The sequence below is a fragment of the Catharus ustulatus genome, chromosome 5 (assembly GCF_009819885.2).
Source record: "Catharus ustulatus isolate bCatUst1 chromosome 5, bCatUst1.pri.v2, whole genome shotgun sequence".
Classification (NCBI taxonomy): Eukaryota; Metazoa; Chordata; class Aves; order Passeriformes; family Turdidae; genus Catharus; species Catharus ustulatus.
Window position 1 is genome coordinate 25,503,547 of NC_046225.1, and position 19,637 is coordinate 25,523,183.

General features: G+C 43.8%; 2 protein-coding genes across 8 annotated transcripts in view; one reads left to right on the forward strand and one right to left on the reverse strand.

Moving 5' to 3' along the window:
* Window positions 1-8,459, forward strand: part of MCUB (mitochondrial calcium uniporter dominant negative subunit beta) — a 39,354-nt gene extending 30,895 nt beyond the window's left edge. For all 3 annotated transcript variants that reach the window (XM_033060914.1, XM_033060913.1, XM_033060912.1), the window contains 5 exons: window positions 3,908-4,012; window positions 4,218-4,378; window positions 5,074-5,277; window positions 6,621-6,737; window positions 8,256-8,459. In XM_033060914.1, coding sequence (XP_032916805.1) covers window positions 3,908-4,012; window positions 4,218-4,378; window positions 5,074-5,277; window positions 6,621-6,737; window positions 8,256-8,333 — 665 coding nt within the window. In that variant the 3' untranslated portion in view covers window positions 8,334-8,459. The remainder of the gene's footprint in view (window positions 1-3,907; window positions 4,013-4,217; window positions 4,379-5,073; window positions 5,278-6,620; window positions 6,738-8,255) is intronic.
* CASP6 (caspase 6) lies at window positions 126-19,636 on the reverse strand. Of its 5 annotated transcripts, none has more exons than XM_033060916.1 (8): window positions 19,526-19,636; window positions 18,433-18,474; window positions 17,643-17,685; window positions 15,799-15,945; window positions 15,283-15,359; window positions 14,660-14,835; window positions 10,877-11,033; window positions 126-383 (listed from the first exon to the last, which is right to left on the reverse strand). In XM_033060916.1, the coding sequence occupies exons 1-8, from the start codon at window positions 19,554-19,556 to the stop codon at window positions 187-189; spliced, it is 870 nt and encodes a 289-aa protein (XP_032916807.1). In that variant the 5' UTR covers window positions 19,557-19,636; the 3' UTR covers window positions 126-186. The 5 variants fall into 5 exon arrangements, with proteins under 5 accessions (XP_032916807.1, XP_032916808.1, XP_032916806.1 ...); XM_033060915.2 differs by lacking the exon at window positions 126-383 and adding an exon at window positions 8,503-10,263; XM_033060919.2 differs by lacking the exons at window positions 126-383; window positions 19,526-19,636 and adding exons at window positions 8,504-10,263; window positions 18,915-19,499.
* Window position 19,637: the final 1 nt, after the last annotated feature.

The following is a 19,637-nucleotide window of genomic DNA, read 5'->3' on the forward strand; positions in this document are numbered from 1 at the left end:
TGAAATAAATGCATTCCTTTTCAAATGGACTGTATTTCTCTTCTGGAGCATAAGTTCAATCCTCTGTCAGGTTTAGCACTGTTGCTGTTGGAGTACCTCTTGAATGCTTCCAGGGTTTATTGTTGTTTCAGAGTTAATAACTGAGTCCTTTTGAAAAGGCTGATTTAAAATGCAGAATTTGATCTATTACTGTAATTCTCCTTTCATCCCAGTAATGTCCTCTGTTATCTTTTTCAATGAGTTTCTCTTTGTAGCACTGTCTTTAAATAAGTATCTCCGGATTTCCTTGATGTCTCTTTCCTTGGCCTCCATGATCATTGTTAAAAGACAACCTGTTGGGCTACTGGATGTGATGCCTGCCAGTTGTTCAGTGTTACCAAGAGCTAAAAGAATCCAAATTTGTGTATGAAAAACTCAAAAATTAAGCAACCAGATAATGTATACAATAGCAAAGGACAGTTTTTTAAGACAGTGAGGAGATTTCATTTATCAGCTGGAGTACAATATTTCACGGTCCTGGGTTGAAAGGAAGATGATTGCTAGGGTCAAAGGGTAACTGGTATTTTAGCATTAGTGTGGACTTTCCTCTAATATCCTGTTAATCCAATTGTCCCAAGTTTTCAGATAATTTTCTCAAGCTTTTCTCACTGTTCTCTTCTATTTTGTCTCTTTGGTTTGTCCATTGATAAAAACTAACATTGAGTTAACCTTATTCTCCATTTTATTTCCAAGAAAACTTGGTGTTGTATTTTGGCAGCGCTCTTGCATCCCCAGCCCTGGTACTAGAGAAGGGTTCAATCTTAAAACTAGGATTGGGATGAAGGTTTTTTTGTCTGAATCTGGTAGAATGGTACTTGAATTTGGCTAATTAAAAGCATCTATTTCTCCCCTTCCCCACTTGCACCCCTAAAAATAAAGAAAAATAAGGACACCTATATATCTATGGAAAGATTGATTTAACAGCAGGTAACACATAAGTAGAAGAAAGGATGGTGTCAATGGAAGTTGGTCTGGTTTCATAGCTGGGTGGATTCATAGCATTCTTTCTGGTTGATACTACAGAGGCCTGCAGGGGCTTTTAAAGAAACTGAAAATAGGTTGATGTTGCCAGAAGGTCAGAAAGCCACATAGACCTAAGATGCTTTACTTTCTTAGTGGGCACATTTAGTAAAATAGGAAAAATACCCCACAGAGCAATTTATTGATATCCTCTGGAGCAATGGAGATGAGATCTGTGTGAATCCCAGTGTGTGCATGAGCTTCAGGAGCTTCATGTACATAGGAGCTTTGGTATTGGGGTTGTTTTGGTCTTGTTTTGCTTTGTTTTGATAGTTTGTTTGCCAGCAGGAGCCGCACAGGGTGGGCGGGACCAGGTGGCCGCAGGCAGCCCCCGGCCAGCAGGAACTGCACAGGTAGAGAGGGAGCAGGCAGCCCCACACCACCCCGAGCTGCGGGCGGCCCCGAGCTGCCCCAAGCCACGGGCGGTCCCAAGCTGCCACGGGCGGCCCCAAGCCACCCCGAGCCGTGGACGGCCCCGAGCCGCCCCGAGCCACGGGCAGCCCTGAGCTGCCCTGAGCTGCGGGTGGCCCCGAGCCGCCCTGAACCGCAGCAACTCCAAGGTGTGAGCCGTGCCCACCCTGAACCGCAGCAGCTTCAAACCGTGGCTGCGCCGAGCCCTGCCTCACCAGGTGGGTGCGGGCGGGAGTGCCGGGGCCCGCGCACGGGGAGGGCACTTGGGGCTGTGTTTAAAGGCTACACCAATCTGTGAAAAATGTTTGCAAATTGAGCACCTGCCAGTAAACTCCACGATTGCAGGATTCCGTTACTAATTTGTTACTTTGTTGCGCGCGGCACAATCTTCGCTGCAAAAAAAAAGTGCGCCTTATAGTCCAGTGTGCCTTATATAATGTACAAAGTTGCAAAATTCGCTGACTCCCAGAGGTGCGCCTTATAATCCGGTGCGCCTTATAGTTGTGAAATTACTGTACTTGCTTTCATTATCTGTAGATTTGGTTTTTGTCCTGCAAACCTTTTGCAGACAAAACGTGACCCTTTGTCCACATTGGAACACTTCTGTTTAGGCACAGGATTATAAGCAGCCTTTGCTTAAAGCCTGTGGGAAATTTTCTAAAATAAAATACCTCCCTTTCCTCAAAACTTTTCTTCTTTTCAATTAATAAAAGGTTGCACAGTTTAATAAGTCAGTGGTGTATCCAGAACATCCAGAACAAAGAGCCTGTCTGGCAATTCTTTTGAAACACATCTTTCCTTTACATGTTATAGAAAGAATTATAAATTCATCTTAATAATGTACATGCAGATGAGCTTTGATGTTTTATTACACTGGAAAAGAAAAAAGAAATGAGTGAATGGGCACATTAAAATTCTGGATTGAAAGCGATTGATTTCTGGATTTGCGTTTCTACCCACACAGAGTGGACAGGCAAGCCAGCTGGGGCATGTGCTTGCAGAGTTCAGTAGTCTAAGCCTCATCAGATGGGGCCTGAGGACAGGGTTCTGGTGAACAAATTATTGAAGATGTAAGATTGTCTGTGAAACCTTTCTGTAATGAGGACAGGTGGAGGGGCTGGGGCAGTAGCACTGTGACAAATATCTGCATATAAAATTCTTGGTATTTTGTAGCCTGTTTGGTTATTCATCTTGGGAGAAAAGCTGCCTAGACCTTGGCAAGGGAAAGGGAAGGTGCCCTTTTTGTGTATAGAAAATGAGAATTGTCTCAAACAGTTACTCTGGGACAACTGCTCCATGGCTTTTCAAACCCTCATGCCAGAGTGATGTGTCCAGCAGCAGTGGTGTGTGGCTCTGGGGGCTCTTGGGCCATCTGAACCCCCAGTGTGCTCCTGGCAACCACTGTTACATGTTCCTACTAACTGATCCAGAGCTCCTTTTTGATAGGAGCTGTAAAATTGCATGTAAAATTTGTGGGGTACCATTCATGTAAATTTCTGATTTAAAAAAATTACAGTAAATTCACGAATACAAGCCGCACTGAGTATAAACCACATCTCTGGGTGTTGGCAAATATTTCGTTTTTTGTCCATAAATAAGCCGCACCTGAATATAAGCCGCTCTGTCGTTCGCAGCGAGGACCCGCGTGCAACAAAGTTGCCAAATAGTAACAGAACGGCGGCAGGGCGGGGTTTACTGGCTCAGCTAAGGCTGTGCAGGCTCGGCCCGCTAGGGGCTGCTGATGGGGCCAGGTGGCCCAGCCCGGCGCTGCCACTGGGCTCGGTCACCACGGTGCTGCCCGGTGCTGCCCTGTGGCGGCAGGCAGGGACGGAGCCCCCCCCGCTCCCGCGGCGGGCAGGGACGGAGCTCCCCGCTCCTCCCCGAGCCGCGGCAGTGGCGGCCCGGGTCCCCCACCGCCTCCCCGAGCCACGGCAGTGGCGGCCCGGGTCCCCCGGGCTGTAGTAGAGGAGGGAAGGAGGGAGCTCTCCTGCCTCTCTCCCTGCCCCCCATGCTGCCTGCAGGCAGCCAGGCTCCACCCGCGGTGCAACAGAGTAGCAATTTGTAACAATCGCAAAATGCCGACTTTGCAGCAGCTCGGCTCGGCACTCTGGCTGGCACTTCGGAGGTTGTAAATGTCAGAAAATTATTCACATATTAGCCGCTCCTGAGTATTAGCCGCATTTCCAGTTTAGGAGCAAAATCTTAGTCAAATTGGTGCGGCTTGTATTCGTGAAATTACTGTAAGTAGAAAAGTGTTCTCCAGTGCTTCAAAGTTCAGCTCCATTCCCTGCACAGCACGGCTGCAAGAATTCAACCATGTGTTCCTCCTGACTGTTTTCTACAGGGTACTCCTCCCAGCACTTTTCTACAGGGTTATCTGCTAATGTTTAAAACTCCTCATGATAAGTGATCTAGAACTGAAATCTTTCTTCTGCAGATGGTAGCAAGGTCTCTGATGCAACTTTGATGGAGGTCTTATTGATGAATGACTTTAAGCTTGTTATCAACAACACAGCATACAATGTGTCACCTCCTGTAAAAGGTAAGAGGAATCCTTAATAACTGATCATCTCACTTCATTTAGTGAAAGATATGGGAAGTGTCAGAAAACTGGGACCTAGGGGAAAGGTATTTCTCCTTGACTTTGTCTTTTTACCATTGGATGGTCCTGCTTTTGGGGTTGGAGGTGGAGAGAATGAAGAAGGGATGTGTTGAAATGGTTTCTATGACAAATATTTTCTTTTCAGATAAGCTGAGTAGTGAGCATGCTACTGAAATGGAAGATATCAAATCCTTGGTTCACAGACTGTTTGTGGCTTTACATTTAGAAAATCACCAGATCAGGAAAGAGAGAGAATTGCTACAGAAACTGGACCATCTGAAAGGAGAACTGCTGCCTCTTGAACAGGTTGGGAAGTGGGGGTACTTGTTTTTTAAACTCAAAAGCATTTCCTTTCATCAGAAGCGAGTCCTGTGGCAGAAGAAAATCAGCATGAATGTCTAGGGTGTGTCTGGTCTGTTTGTTATGTAAATTAGGTCAACTCAAGTAGAATGCAAATTATTTTCAATTCAGTTCTTTTTCTTCCTGTTGTGGACATTAGTGGGGTAGAAACCACAACACCTGGAGAAGGCTATTATGAACATGGCTAGTACTGAGATTGAAAGGCCATTTGTTGAAGTGTCATTGAAAGTCACCTGTTGCTTTATGAGTTCTGAATACTCATGACAGCAAAAAGCCAGAGTAGTGGGTTGATATCATCTGTGTCTTAGGATAGTGGACAACAGGACTCCTGCTTTATGAGGGCCAGCCTCAGTGTTACCCAGAACTGCCTTGAATGGTAATTGGAAATCCAACAGACAAAGATCCCTAGTCGTGCAAAAGGGAGATTAAAAGCAGGAATTCTTGGTGCACAATGGCAAGAAGATCTGGTTGCTCTTGGACTTCAGTGCTTTTATTTTCTCAGCAGGGTAAGTCAGTAAGAGGTGTTGGAAAGCGGTCCTGAGAAAGGATCTAGCCCAGGGGGAGAAAACATAGCTGGGAAGCTGTTCATCAGAGGAGCACTCATGTTTATTTGAACAGGTTTCTGCATTTCTTTTCTTTAGATGAAAGCCAAAATCATGGACAGTGCAGATGCAAAAACCTCCAGGCTTTTATGGGTTGGCCTAGCTCTAATGTCAACTCAGGGGGGAGCGCTGGCGTGGCTCACGTGGTGGGTCTACTCATGGGACATCATGGAGCCAGTCACATACTTCATCACCTATGGGAGTGCCATGGCTTTCTATGCCTACTTCGTTCTTACCAAGCAGGTGAGTCCTTGTCTTCTAAAGGAATGTCTGGAATGTTGGAAAGGGAGAAAACTGAGTCTGTGAATCACAATGTTTGAGCTCTGATGAATTCAGCAAGTGGCCTTGATTGATTCTTAATGAGGCTAGATACAAACATTACATCATGCAAAATCAGGCAGGTACTGCTGCACATGAACTGCAGGCTAGCTGCTGAGCATAACTACTGTTGGTAAGATTTCATAACCTAGGAAACAAAAAGCGAGGAAAGAAGTCTCTCCTTTAAAATGGTTGTAGATCACAAGTGGCATTAAATGGCACCTTGGTCACTGCAGTAATGGGAGAGCAACTGGTAGTGTTGTGCCAGTTTGTGAATGCTGCCTTACTTGAAAACAAATAAAAATAGTAGTTTTTATTTGGTGGAGTTTACATATATGCAGTGCACAGTACCAAGTTTTTGGAACTTTTTGTTTTGGAACCGTGGCAGTTGCATTCCTGAAATATACTGAAATATATCTAGTGCATGAAAAAATGTTACTGCTCCGCTCTTCATAATCTGACTGCTTTTCCATGATTTAGAATGGATCAAGGTAAATACAGGACAGCTGAGATGGAGCAGGAAGCAGGGACTGTGTGGAAGCAAAAAGTTCCCTCAGATCTTAACTTAGCTTCACAATACAGATTTGTTCTGAAATCCTGTTAAGACTTTGAGAAATGTTCTTTTTCCTGTTTTAGCTCGGTACTTTACTCTCAAAGTGGACATCTTGATGTTGAACTTCCTATGATTGAGAGCAAAACTGTTTTTGTTGTGGAATTATGTGGAAGAATACCAGTACTTTATTCCATTATACCAGTGGATCTACAGACCTTGTTGAGAAATTAGGTACCTTTTTTGATGAAGAGCTGGCTCAGAATGTGAGTTTTACTCCTTCTGACTGGTTTTTAAGTAGGGCTAAGCCACTCCTACTTTTTGTAAGTAGATAAAGAGATTACTGCTTGGCTGTGTTGAACAGCTGCTGGTGCTATTGCTTAAGACTTTCAAGTAAGTACTCAGGAAGTAGTTCCTGAATTTTCTCTGACTCCTTGGAAGTAGACTCCATTGACTGAGGTGGCTCGTCATGAAGATCACACTGTGTCTTTATTATAACTGAAAATTCCTTCAGACATGATAGCAATGACTCCTAATATGTGCTTTAAAAGCCCTTATGGCCCCGTAAAGAGCATAACTTAATGTAGGCTCTTCACAAAAAAATATACATGGGTGCTGGACAAGGTAAGTCTTCCTGAAACAGGCTGAGTTTCTAATGTGCTGACCTCTACTCAGTTTCCTTGCTCACCACAAATCTATGTCCTCCTTCCTTCCCCAGGATTACATTTATCCTCATGCTAAGGACAGGCAGTTCCTCCACTACTTCTACCGCAAATCCAAAAAGGAGCGTTTTAATGTGGAGCGATACAACAAGCTCAAAGATGACCTAGCAGAGGTATTTTTAAGAGCAGTCCCTCAATAATGATGCAGCTTCTGGCTGAAGACTTTTTCAGTAAACTCTCAGCTAACAGAAGATTGACCTCAGGGCTTGGTATCAAAACACTGTATTGCTTATCAGCCAGTTTCAGCTGTTCAGATCATCATACAATGTTTGCCTTTGATGTATAAATTACTTCTGCAGGTTATCAGAAAGGGAGACCTTCATGAACTTAATTTAAAACAAATACAGTAATTTCACAACCATAAGGCGCACCGGACTATAAGGCGCACCCCCCGGGAGTCAGCAAAATTCGCAGCTTTGTAGATCATATAAGGCGCACCGGACTATAGGGTGCACTTTTTTTTTGCAGCGAGGCTCCGCCCCCAGCTCCCCCCACATGGTTGCTGGCCGAGGCCCCGCCTCAACCTGGCAGCCATGGGCCCCCGGGCCCGCCTGTACCCGGGAGGGACGGTGCCGCGGGCCCCCAGGCCCACCCAGACCCGACAGGGGTGGTGTCGCGGGCCCCCGGGCCCACCTGGACCCGACAGGGGCGGCACCGCGGGCCCCTGGGGCCGCCTCCACCTGGCAGGGGCGGTGCCAGGGCCCCCCGGGCCCGCCTCCACCCGGCAGCCATGGGCCCCCAGGCCCGCCTCCACCCGGCTGCAGCGGCACTGCCGGCTCCCTCCATGGCTCACGGCTCACACTTCCGGGGTGGCAAATGTCGCAGCTTTGTACATCATAAGGTGCACTTCCGGGTTCAGGGGAAAATTTTAGTCAAAAGGGTGTGCCTTATAGTCGTGAAATTACTGTAAGTCAGTTTATCAGTATGACATCTATTTCTTGCATACTCTAAATAATGTTAACAATATCTGCATTTATTTTGGGCACAGCATGTTTGCTGCACTGCTGTGGTAAACCAATCTCCTCCCTTTCTTGGAAGGAGATTGCCTTGTAGAGTTCAGCATTTGACATCATAACTTTATTCTTTAAGAATAAAGAATAAGATAAAATACTTAGATTTACTGAATGTGGATGGTTGGATGGAAAAGGTGTTATGTACACCTAAGAGAAATTTGGTGGCCTTAATGAAATAATTGCAGCAGATCTCTTACTCCTCAGTTATTACTCCTTCATCCCAACAGCCCTGTGTTCAATGTCTCATAAAAGAAAATGGAAACTACCTCTAATTTTAGCTCAAAACCAATAGTTCAGGTTGTAATTTCATCTGCCATAATTTACATAACGTTAGAATTTGATGCTTCTTCAGTGCCCTGGGGGTATGAGTTTTTTAACTGTCATTTCAGGAAAATAATACTATGGGGTGTGGGTGAGTGAGTTCATGAGCAGGGTTTATTCTTCTCTCTGGAGACTGTATGACTTGAGCAGGTCTGTCAGTGTTCAGCATCCATTTGGTTGGTTTAATTCCTTGCCTAAGACCAGTGCCTTCTATTAAAAGAAAGAAAATGCCTGTGTGAAAGAGGAGAAAACAGAGGCTACAGAAGGATAAACTCTCTCTCTCTTTTTTGTTGACAGGCAGAAGAATCCCTAAGGCGTCTGCGCCAACCTCTGCACCTAAAGCTTCCTATCCAGGAAATCAATGACAAGGACTGACTTTGGTTTTGTGTATATTGGAGGTGCCCTTTCAAAGCTGATATGGACATTTAATTAATCCATAGTACCTGGGTATTTTTGACCACTAACATTTTTAAAAGTTGTAATAAATTGCTTTAAAAATTATTTGGTCGCTTGATGGTTTGGGTTTGTTTTGCTTGTTTTTATTTTTTTAACCCTATGAAGAAACTGCTGAAGCAAAGTTCTTCAAAATATTTGTCACATCTCATTAGTACAATGGAGGCATTCTTACTGCTGGTAAAATGACAGAACAAACAAGGATAGCCTTTTTAGTACCATTTACTGTAACACAGCAGTAGCTCATAGGATAATTAACTTCTGCATGGAGTAGTGAGGATTTTTTTTCCCCACAATTACTGCTTGCATTTCCCTGGTCTGTGCATTGACTCTTCCTAACACCACAGGTAAGTTTAGATTAGCATGACACCTAAGCTTTCTTAGTAAATAGTGCTGGAAAAGTAAGGTATCTCAAACTTGCTATAAAATCATTTATGTTTCACTGTTGCATTTTATTGAAAGAATTTATCAAAACATTCAAACATACATGATTTATACAAAGTTTAAAAGTAGGTGTAGTAAGATCCAACATTTATGGCTCAGAACATAGTATATGGAAAGACTTAACTAAAGCAGAGACAGTAAACTAATTTTTTTTCCCCTCAGGAAAGTGGATTAAAACACTTTGCTCAATTTGAGTTCTCTCTTGTCCCTCAGAGGAACAACTAATAATGTTTAAAAAACACCAACCAGAAAACAAAGAAAATAAGGATTTGCTTCAAGTCAGCACCACTGCAATTACTGATGCTGCAGCAGTAACAATCCTGTAGTGACCATGCACTTTCAGTTTTATGTACCCAATGACAGAGGTATGGCTGATCTTCTTCAAGGCCAAGAGGAGGCCTGATCCAACTCAAAGGCCTGAAGTATGGAGGTTTGCATATGTTATATTTTGTAGAGCTGCCTAGAGATGTCCAGCAGCTTTAGCTTTAGAGATGCGGACAAGGCAAGCTCACCCTGAGCAAGCAGCATATGGTCTCATCTCACTACTGCTGTTTTTCTCCTGAGGATGCAAAGCTGTAATTGTGCCCCAAGCATAAGTTACATTCAAGCAAAAGAAAACCCTTTATTAATCAACCCTATTTGGTTAATCCTATATTAATGCTACAACAGTACTCAACGCATTAATTTCCTTTTTAGTGTTGCAAGAAAATTTAAAAATGCCCAAAAAGCCCAATAAAGCTACAGAAGTTGTGGATTCTGCTGTCCACAAATTTTAAAAGATGCCCTACATACTATATTCCCTGTAAACTGTGCTCTTGGGAGCAAGACAGGTTATTCTAATGGAACATTAGAAATGTTTCGGAAATAGTAAAATGTGCCATAATTAGATGGCAATCAAGCAAGAAGCTTTTAAGAAAAAATAGTTTGGAGCATCAATTTCAATAAAATCTGAGCACCTTCCAATAGTTTGGCACCACTCAAGTTTTCCCAAATTACCTGAGCTTAATTCCCTGGTTTAATTCTAGCTTTAAAACCGCTTTAAGATTTTAGAAACTGTTAGGTATACAAACTGTAATGTTCGATCTTATAGAATATTAAGTCTCCTCAACTAAGATGGTATTCTTTACTTTTGCAACAAGTAAGAGTACTAGTCATCACTGCTAAATAATCTACTTAAATTTTGGATGAAAATACAATTTTTTAGTTAACATTGAGGTAAAACAAGGAATCTGTTTTTTCTCTACAGCATTAGTCTTGTTGAACACATACACTTTGCGATCCGATACTTTCCTGTTAACAACAGTAAGAAGTTCTGTGAACTCCAAGGAAGATCTGTGCTTCCTAAGAGTCTCGCACAAATCTTGGATGTACCAAGAGCCATTTACAATGTCACGATGAGAATAGTAGCCTAGAGTAGAAAAAATGCATAAAATTACATCCAAATGTAAGTAGTGATAACCTCTTGAAAAAATATTTGTGAACAGTCACTGTTTGCTAGCTACTATCTCTAAGGAATCACTAATAGGTGTAAATCTTACTTTGCCAATTATGTAATTTCACTGAAAATTGTAGATGGGAAATGGCTTTGACACCACTTGTAGTGCTCAGCTAAGAGGAACAAGATTCAGGGATTGGTAGTTTAAAGGACTGCACCTCCACTTCATAAGACAGCAGATGGGACTGAGGATAACACATTGGGGGACTGGAGAGAACTGCCATGTAGTGCAGGAAAATTTATAAGCCACCAGAATCCTGGAAAAGAGATGGATGTTTGCTGTCAGGAAGCAGCTCAGCCGCAAGACTGATGACAATGCTTTTGTTTGGCAAATTTAATGCACCTTGATACTTTACTTTCTCTTTTTCTTGAGCACGTAACATTCTTTGCCAGGCAAGGTGCTACTTATCAGACATATAAATCAGATGACCTGGAACTGTTCTCAGTTTTTGGACTGCAAAATGAAGAAGTGTTCGGGTTGTTACAGAGAAGCATGAGACACTGGATGCAAAATATTGGAACTCACCTTGCGCCACAGAGTAGCACATGATAAAGTCCGCACCAGCAGGCAGAGTATTGACACCAGCTGCATCCACTTCAGTCTCATTGACAAGAGATTCACTGCTGCTGTCTGTTGAATCATGAGCAATGACTGCATCATCATGTTTATCACCTCGACAGGCCTGTTGGTGAGAAATGTTGTTATGCTTGCATCCCTGCTGAGCTCACTGTTCATAGATAATTCTGACACTAACCAGAGCACTTCTGTTCAGCTAGGTGTGCCACATTGCCATGACTCTGCCTTCAGAAAGACCCATTTACTTACTTCTCTATCACTTAAAATGTTGGGGACAAAGTCCATGGAAAGCTCAAAGATGATCTCAGAATCACTAATGCTGGAAGGGATCTCTTGAGATCATCTAGTCCAACCCCGTGACTCAAGCAGTGTTAGCTACAGCATGTTGTCCAAGATTATGTGCAGTCAGCTTTTGAGGATCCTCATACATGGAGACTCCACAATCTGTATCGGTGACCTATTCCATTGTTTGACCAACCTCACATTAAAAAAAAAGGTTCCCTTCTGTTGAGATGACATTTTGTATGTTTTAATTTGGCCCAGTTGCCTCTTAACCTGTCCCTTGGGTACCACTGAAGAGCCTGTCTCTCTCTTATGCCCTCCCACCAGGTTTAGAACATTGGTAAGAATTCCCTGAGCCATCTCCTCCAAGCTGAACAGTCCAGCTCTCTCAGCCTCTCCTGATATCAAACATGCTCCAGAGTCCCTTAATCACCTTTGTGGCCCTTCTTTGCAGGACTCACTCCAGTAAGTCTGTATTTTTTCCTTGAACTGGGGAACTCAGGACTGGACACAACACTTCAGATGCAGCCTCACCAGTGCTGAGTAGAGAGGAAGAACTGCCTCCCTTGCTGGCAAGGCAGTCTTAATCACAGTAATTTCACGACCATAAGGCGCACCAGACTATAAGGCGCATCTCCGGGAGTTGGCAAATTTCACAACTTTGTAGATCATATGAGGCACACCGGACTATAAGGCACACTTTTTTTCTTGCCGCGAAGATCCGTGCCGCGTGCAACAAAGTAAATAATTAGTAATGGAATCCTGCGTTCGTAGAGTTTACTGGCAGGTGCTCAATTTGCAAACATTTTTCACAGATTGGCATAGCCTTTAAACGCAGCCCCAAGCGCCCTCCCTGTGCGCGGGGCCCAGCACTCCCGCACGACGCCAGCTGGCGAGGCGGGGCTCAAGGCTGCTGCGGCTCGCGGCTTCTGCGACAGCCCGCTCCCTCCCTCCCCATGCCGCCCCAGTGCTCCGGCAGCCCTGTGCAGCTCCGGGAGCCCCGTGCTCCCCCTGCGCTCTGAGAGCCGTGTGCCACTCTGGGAGGCCCGCGCCCCTCTGGGCTTTTCCCTGTGCCGCCGCTGCCCTGATGCCGGCGGCTTTTCCCCACTGCCCGGGCTGTACTGCCGCACTTTCCCCCAGCCACCTGGGCAGCGCCGCCACTGCCACTTTCCCCCAGCCGCCCGGGCCTTCGCCGCCGCGGCGCTTTCCTGCAGCCACCCAGGCTGCGCCGCTGCTGCCCCGATGCCAGTGGGCTCATACTGCACCACCGCTTCCCTGATGCCGGTGGGCTTGCATCACGCCGCCACTGCCCCGATGCCGCCGCCGGGCAGGCTCTGCTCAGCTCGGGGCTGTTGCGGGCTTGCACTTCTCGTTTCCCCCGCGCCCGGGCTGGCACCGCCCTGCTTCTCATTCCCCCTGACCCCGCGCCCGGGGCGGCACCGCCCAGCTTCTTGTTCCGTCCGCGCCCGGGCCTCCCTCCCCGTGTGGCTCCTGCTGGCCGTGGCCGCCCAATCCCGCCCCACCTCTCGACTCAGTGCTCCCGCGGCACTGCCCCCACATTGCGGCTCACACTTCCAGGTTGGCAAATTTCGCAACTTTGTCCATTATATAAGGCGCACCAGACTATAAGGCGCACTTCTGGGTTCAGGAGAAAATTTTAGTCAAAAGGGTGCGCCTTATAGTCATGAAATTACTGTACTGTCTGAAGCACTGCCATTATTATATGCTGTTACACTTCTGCTCCTAGTGAAATCTCAAATGTGTTTGTTGAGGGAGGGTTTCTTTGTGAGAAGTCAGTAGTGATCCCACTATTGTCAGTGATGCAGAAAGGCTACACATGGAGGATAACAAGGTGAAAACACTCAAAAGATACAAAGGAGCATCACTTCAGAACTACCACTAAAAAAAGAAAACACAAAGAATCTTCTTTACAGTGATAAAGTTTCATCTTGATGTTTCTTCTGATTTCCAGAAGTTAGTGATTTCCAGCCAATTGTGCTGGGAAAGAACTCAGCTGATGAACTAAGTTTCAGTAATTTCACGATTATAAGCCGCACCATTCTGACTAAAATTTTGGTTTGAACCCATAAGTGTGGCTTATAATCAGATGTGGCAAATATATTGATGAGGTTCAGAAATTTGCCAACCCAGAATGCGAGCCTGCCTGGCCCTGGCAGGGGGAAGGCGGAGCCGATCCGAGCCCGCACGGCGCCAGCGGGAGAAAGGTGGGGCCAATCCGAGTACGCATGGCCCCAAGCTAAGCCAGTAAACTCCGCGATCCCGCAATTCTGTTACTAATTGGCAACTTTGTGAAAGTTATGCAAGCATCCTTGCTGCGAACAAAAGTGCAGCTTATAATCAGGTGTGGTTTGTAATCGTGAAATTACTGTAATTAACCTTTTGATGTGTATATTTTATAAATGTTTCCAAGTATTACTTCAAATTGAAATATGAAAGTTTTTTTTCCATCTTTGGCACCAGGTTAAAAAAAAAGGAAATCTAAGTAAATCCTAATGAAAGGTGAATTAATAATATGCTGCTTCTTGCAGCAACCTTGTTCCTAAGGAAGCTTTCATTTGCAGAAAAAAAAGGAAATACTTAGAATTACTCTGTAAATTACTACAGTTACAATCTGCTGAAGGCAAGGTTCATATATGAGTTTGCTAATTGTAATCTGGATAAAGATGGGATAAAGCCCTCATGGTCTGGTTTGACCCCATGACTCTGCTTTGAACGGAAGGCTGGACTAGAGACCTCCTGAGGTACCTCCCAATTTTCATTCTCCTGTGAACCAAGGAAAGAAACAGGAGGCTACATATGGTCTTTATCTGACCACTTAGCACAAACAGTATTCCTGAGACAATGAAGCCTTAATTTGATTCTTTAGATTCTACAGAGATGCCAAGTAGAGATCTCTGTAGGTCATAGACAAAAAAACAACCAACCAACAACAACAAAAAATGAAAATCACTACCACCACAAAAACCAACCAACCAAAAAGTCCCACAAAAAAAAAAGAAAACAAACAGACAAAAAACCCAAACACAAAACCCAACTTCACTGAGGATCAAGTAAAGGGACTTGCCTGGAAGGAAGCAGTGAAGATACAAAGGTTTGATAGCTTATCAGCTTAGCCTAGGGCTGTGAAGTGTGACCAATAGGAACTGAGCTGAGGCTGCACTTAAAAACTCTGGTACTGCCTTCTCTGCTATTAAATACACACTGGCAGTCGATCTGACATAGGCTTAATTTGTGTTTCTTTTCACAGAAGTACTTATTAAGTACAGTTGTAGTAATAGTATTAGCAGTAGTATACATTAGATTTTGTAATAAAAAGAGAAGATGTCTGAAATGCCTTGTGGGAAGACTGCATCAGAAGAATGGACATCTGTATTGCAGGAAGACACAAGTCCATGTTAACTCCACTGAATTCAGAAAGCAACATCTTACCTGAATGATAAATATCTTTGGTTTTCCTACCAAACTCTGGCACTTGTCTCCTCTGAACATGTCTGTGATTGTCTGAATTTTGATTTTGTCATCATATGCATAAATGTGATCATCTTCACCGTGACTCAGGAACACACACACAAAGCAGTCAGCATTGCTATGGTCATCCTTAGAGGCTGAAATAGTCAAGTGGTGTTTAAATGACAAAACTGTCAGGTCTAAAAAACATTGTACATTTGTATCATAAAATTTAATCACCAATCAGTCCTTTTTCAAATGGATGCTATTTTCAGGTAGTGCCACACTGTAGGGATTTCAAGGTGCATTGATTCAACCTGGATGAAGGGCCACTAACAATAAAAAGAAGAATGTAATTATCTTCTCCCAGCTGCATGTACTGTCTGTCAGCTTTAAGTGACTTAATTAGTTCTCTCCACAGAAGCTTCACTTACTTTGCAATAAAATCATCTTCAGTCTAACCTTTAAGTCCTTCTAATTTTAAATTCCTTGTGCACAAGAATTGATTTTGAGTTAGATGAACAGAGAGATTGGAAGAAAAGGTATCTGGGAATTCTGCTGCAATAATTTAGACATAAGCAATACATAGTTTCTTCATAAATTACCTTCATAAATTTTCTGCCGCACATCTTCTGCTTTCAGATCATCAAAAAGTTTGACTTCAAACCCAAGGTCTGTCAAACTATTGTTAGAACAGTATTAGTATTAGTAAAAACCTTGCTCAAATTATACACCAATTACTACCAACTCAGTTTCTTTCCCTGTGGGGGAATTCATATTCTTAGGCATTATTTATGAATGAAACTACGAAAGTTGATTTTGAATTCAAACTGGTGTCAAATACAGGTCTAACACCTAAAGTTACTTCAAACAGTTTGTCCAAAGGTAGTTCTGGACTCACTGAACTCAATAGGACTTGTGCCAGCAGTTTCTGTGAGCTAAAAAAAATGTGCCTTGAAATGTTTTAATTTCAGCTTTATTCACCCAAGTTGCATAGGTGCTATGTCTGCAAAATCTTCCAGCCTCTACTTAAAAACAAGATTTAGGTAGCTCCCGTATTTGACCATGACTTATAAAGTTTCAATTTTTTTAAGGGTTAGTAGGGCAACCAAGTTTCTTACCTGCGTTTCAGATTATTTCCGTCTGCCAAAGTCCCACGTCTGTCTTTCAGCATTAAACGCCATAAAAAGTGCTCGTGATTGAAGATTAATGCAACTCCTCTTCTTTGATGATTCATTTTGTATTCCACTGCAGAATCAAGTGATGTTCTGTTGCCACAGATGGAAAACATTCTTGGTAAATGATGCTGTTTCATTAGTTAAGGCAAATAATGGTGCATTTCAGACATGGCTCCAATTCTCCATGTTACGTGTTTAGCTAAAGTTTAACACAATTGGATAGTACACATATACATATTTGGAACTGTAGCTGTCTGTGATTTGCTTCAAGTTCTTCTAAGTAAATCAAGTGCTGCATTCAAATCAGTAGACTATAAACTGGGGATGAGGTGCTAAATGTAGTCTATCATGCAAAAGGAGAACGAATGCTTATTATTTACCCTAATGAAATGAACGCTATGACAATACAACGTTTCATCGAAGTTTTTAGCAAACAGCCCACAAAATCCTGAAGTTGAAGGACAGAGGTCTCCTTAAGGACAGAATAAATTACCTACCCAGTTTCTAAGTAGAGGACTTTATCATGGCACCAAACACATAGAATACCTGTGTGTTTGGGAGTAGCATTCCACAATTTTTCTTAGTTTATGAGCATAGGATGTGTGACAGCACACTCTGGACTTGACTGTGGACCCACAGCCATGCCACACTTGGACCCAAAAGATCCTAAGTGCTGACATTGCTGTAATGAGAAAGAAAAAGCCAACTATCTTTCTGCTTTTGTACTTATTGGTGCAGAAAACAGAAACTGAAACACTTCTGGCAACAGCACTGGCAATACACAGGTCCAGAGTTCAAGGTACACAGAATGAAAGTCCAGGTCATGCTGCCCTAGGACTGGCTCTGGTCTGAGCTCTCATTTTTGCAATGTTAACACTTTCTTTCATGCTACAGAATATTCAGGTTTGTGCAATTACAGGAGAAAGCTGCTCAGAATATTTGCCTGCGGATGTTCAAATCAGAGCTTCATTAGCATATGCTTTTGTTTCACAAGAAAACCACCATTGTTATCTGTAGACTATCTCTGCTTCTCCGCTTTGTTATGAGTATCACCTTAATGAAACACCTTTTTGTAAATCTATGTAAGAATTCAGAGAGAGAACAGGAATTTAGGCTGATTGTTCAAAATCAGAGAGGTTCTACAATGTTCTACAATGTTGGTTGGATAATCAACAAGAGAAGTTGGGTGCTTTTTCACATTCTTCTGATTCTGAGTACCAAACATGATAAAATGTAAAGATATAAATTTAAGCCTTGTAATTATGAACAATTTCACCTGTACCAGTACCAGTTCAGATTTGGCAATTTCTCTTCCTTAGGATTTGGCTAGGTGCATGGTTAGCAGGGATTTTGGACAGTTTGGTTGCCAGATCCTGTGAATGACCATTGAAGGATGATTCCCTAAATAGTTCTTTCTCTACTCAGCTGTATGGATGAGGCAAAGTTATCAGGCAGGTAGTCTAGTATTTTCAGGGTTTTCATGGAATCACTGTTCCGTGGTCCATTTCCCCTCCTCCCAGAGGAATACATTCCTGTGCTACAATCTACCACTTAGTCTGTCCAGCGGCTCCTTACATTGTGATGGTCTCTGCACATTGCCTACAATAAAAAGACAACACTCCTCATAGTCCCTTCCACATGCCTTGACATCTGCATCTGCTGTAGCCAAAACTAGAAACATGTTTTGTAAGCGGGTGGAGTTGAATCAAATAATCCTGTCAAATTCTTAAAAAAAACCAGAAAACCCTGCACTGAGCTCAGTCCCCTCATTGCCACCACAACTTTACCTTATATTCAATGCATCTACTTCTGTGATGTTCTTATTTCCATCTGTTAGAGAAATCAAAAAGTTATTTAGCCACAAAAATCATTCATTAAAAACAAACAAAACCAATTTTAACTGATGCATCCAGCCTTAAAGTATAGCTGTTAATGTGAACCAAAAGCTCACACATCAGGTAAGTAGGCATGCAGGTAAACAGCCTCATTAGTGTTTGCACCCACAGCCTTTGGAGGCTGTTCTGGAAGTTATGACTCCATCAGTCTGAATTTCAGGTGGTCAAGACATGCAGATTTTCCGTCTATCTATACCTATATAAACATATTCAGAGATTGTGAGTTTATATAACTAGCTGGGTGTAATTTTTAAAAGAACCTCTAACTCAATAGTTACGATTTTACATAACTTAAAAATACACTGGTGTTTCTTTTCTTTCAGTAATGTTGCTAATACAATGCTGAGCATTCCCTTTGAGGTTGGATGCAGCACGCGATAGTGTAACAGCTATTGACAACTGAGAAGATGCAAGATTTAAACCTTTTCTTCTGCTGAACTATACAGACTTCAAGTACCTCCAGTGCAGAATGGACATAAAAGTAACAATGTGGGAACAACAAGGAACGCACATCTTGGGAGTGTGCAGAACAACAGAAGTGCAGTGCTACAGAACTTACAGATGGCTAGGGCAAAATATGCGTCTCCTCTCCCCACTTAAGCATTTCAGTGGGCTATTAAATCACTACTGCTACTGGTAGAGACCAACTACCACATTATGAGAACTGTATATGACACTGTACCTGTGGTGGCTAATATAGGTCTGCTATCCAGCTGGACATGGCCTGCAATTATAAGAAGAATCACATGTACATGTATTTTACAAACTACTTCGCACTTACTGTACTAGCTTTTCACGTCGATTTTTCAAATGTTATTAATGCCTTTTGCAAAACACAGCTATGTATTGACAGAGGACAAAAGCTCTTGGTGATCCACTCCCCCCAAAACAGATCATAAAATTTTACATGATCAAACTTCAAGACAGAAAATATAGACACAGGAGGAACAGAATTCCTGGGCTACAGGAATCTAGGCAAAGATGGTTTTCATGTTAATTACATCCTGTTTAGTAACCCAGTGTTTGGCTTTTCATTGTCACTGTCATATCACAGTTTCATTCACTTAAACACTATTTGAATTATCATGATCTGTGGAAAGTTTTCTGTTTGTCTTACACAGGAGCAAGCTTGTTCTAAAATCTGATTGAGACCAACAGGACTACCTGTCTTTAATGTCGTGAAGATGAATTGCTTCAAAGGAGTCAAAAATCAGGTATCCACTAGGTTGCACTGGAGTCTCACATCATCTTTCCCTGGATGCGTTTCCATCTCAACCATCGAGACCAAAGGGCAAGGCACGTAGAAACAACCCAATGGCATACAAAAGAAGTCCCTTTAAGCCTAGCTGCATCTCCGGGAACCCAACTCATTTGCTGCCCTGCCTTCTCCTGCCCTCCAGTTACACGCCGGGGACTTTCCCCGCTTTCCTGTCCCGCGGCCGCGCCCGGGGCTGCGGGGGGGTTTCCCCTGGGCGAGGTGCGCTGGATTTTCGTGCAAATCCATTTCCTCCTCGGCCGCCGCCATCCTTCGCCGCACACCTCCCCCATTCCCTTCCTCCTCCAGAAGGAAGCACAGAAGGACAGAAGGAAAGGTCCCGCTCCCCATGAGCGCCGGCAGAGCCCTCCGGGCAGCGCTCCCACTCTGGGGGCAGCCCCGCTGCCGCCGGCCCCATGCAAACATTCCCCATCCCGCTCCTGCTCCGCGCGGCTCCGGCAGGAACCCAGCGGGCGGCGCGTCCCGGCCCTTCCCCGCCGCGTCCCCTCCGCACACGCACCCGCCGCTGAGCGCCGCTCCGAGCCCGACATCGCCGTGGACCGAGGCACCGGCGGGACACGGACACACGCTCAGCCGGGCCGAGCCTGACCGTCTCTTCCGCTCCCGTGCCT

Coding starts and splice junctions, on each gene's coding strand:
- CASP6 (XM_033060915.2), bottom strand. CDS start 19,556: ATGTCGGGCTCGGAGCGGCGCTCAGCGGCGG. Junction 11,034..14,659: donor CAAAGATATTTATCATTCAG/GTAAGATGTTGC, acceptor TCTCACCAACAG/GCCTGTCGAGGTGATAAACA. Junction 10,264..10,876: donor GTGCTACTCTGTGGCGCAAG/GTGAGTTCCAAT, acceptor TTTCTACTCTAG/GCTACTATTCTCATCGTGAC.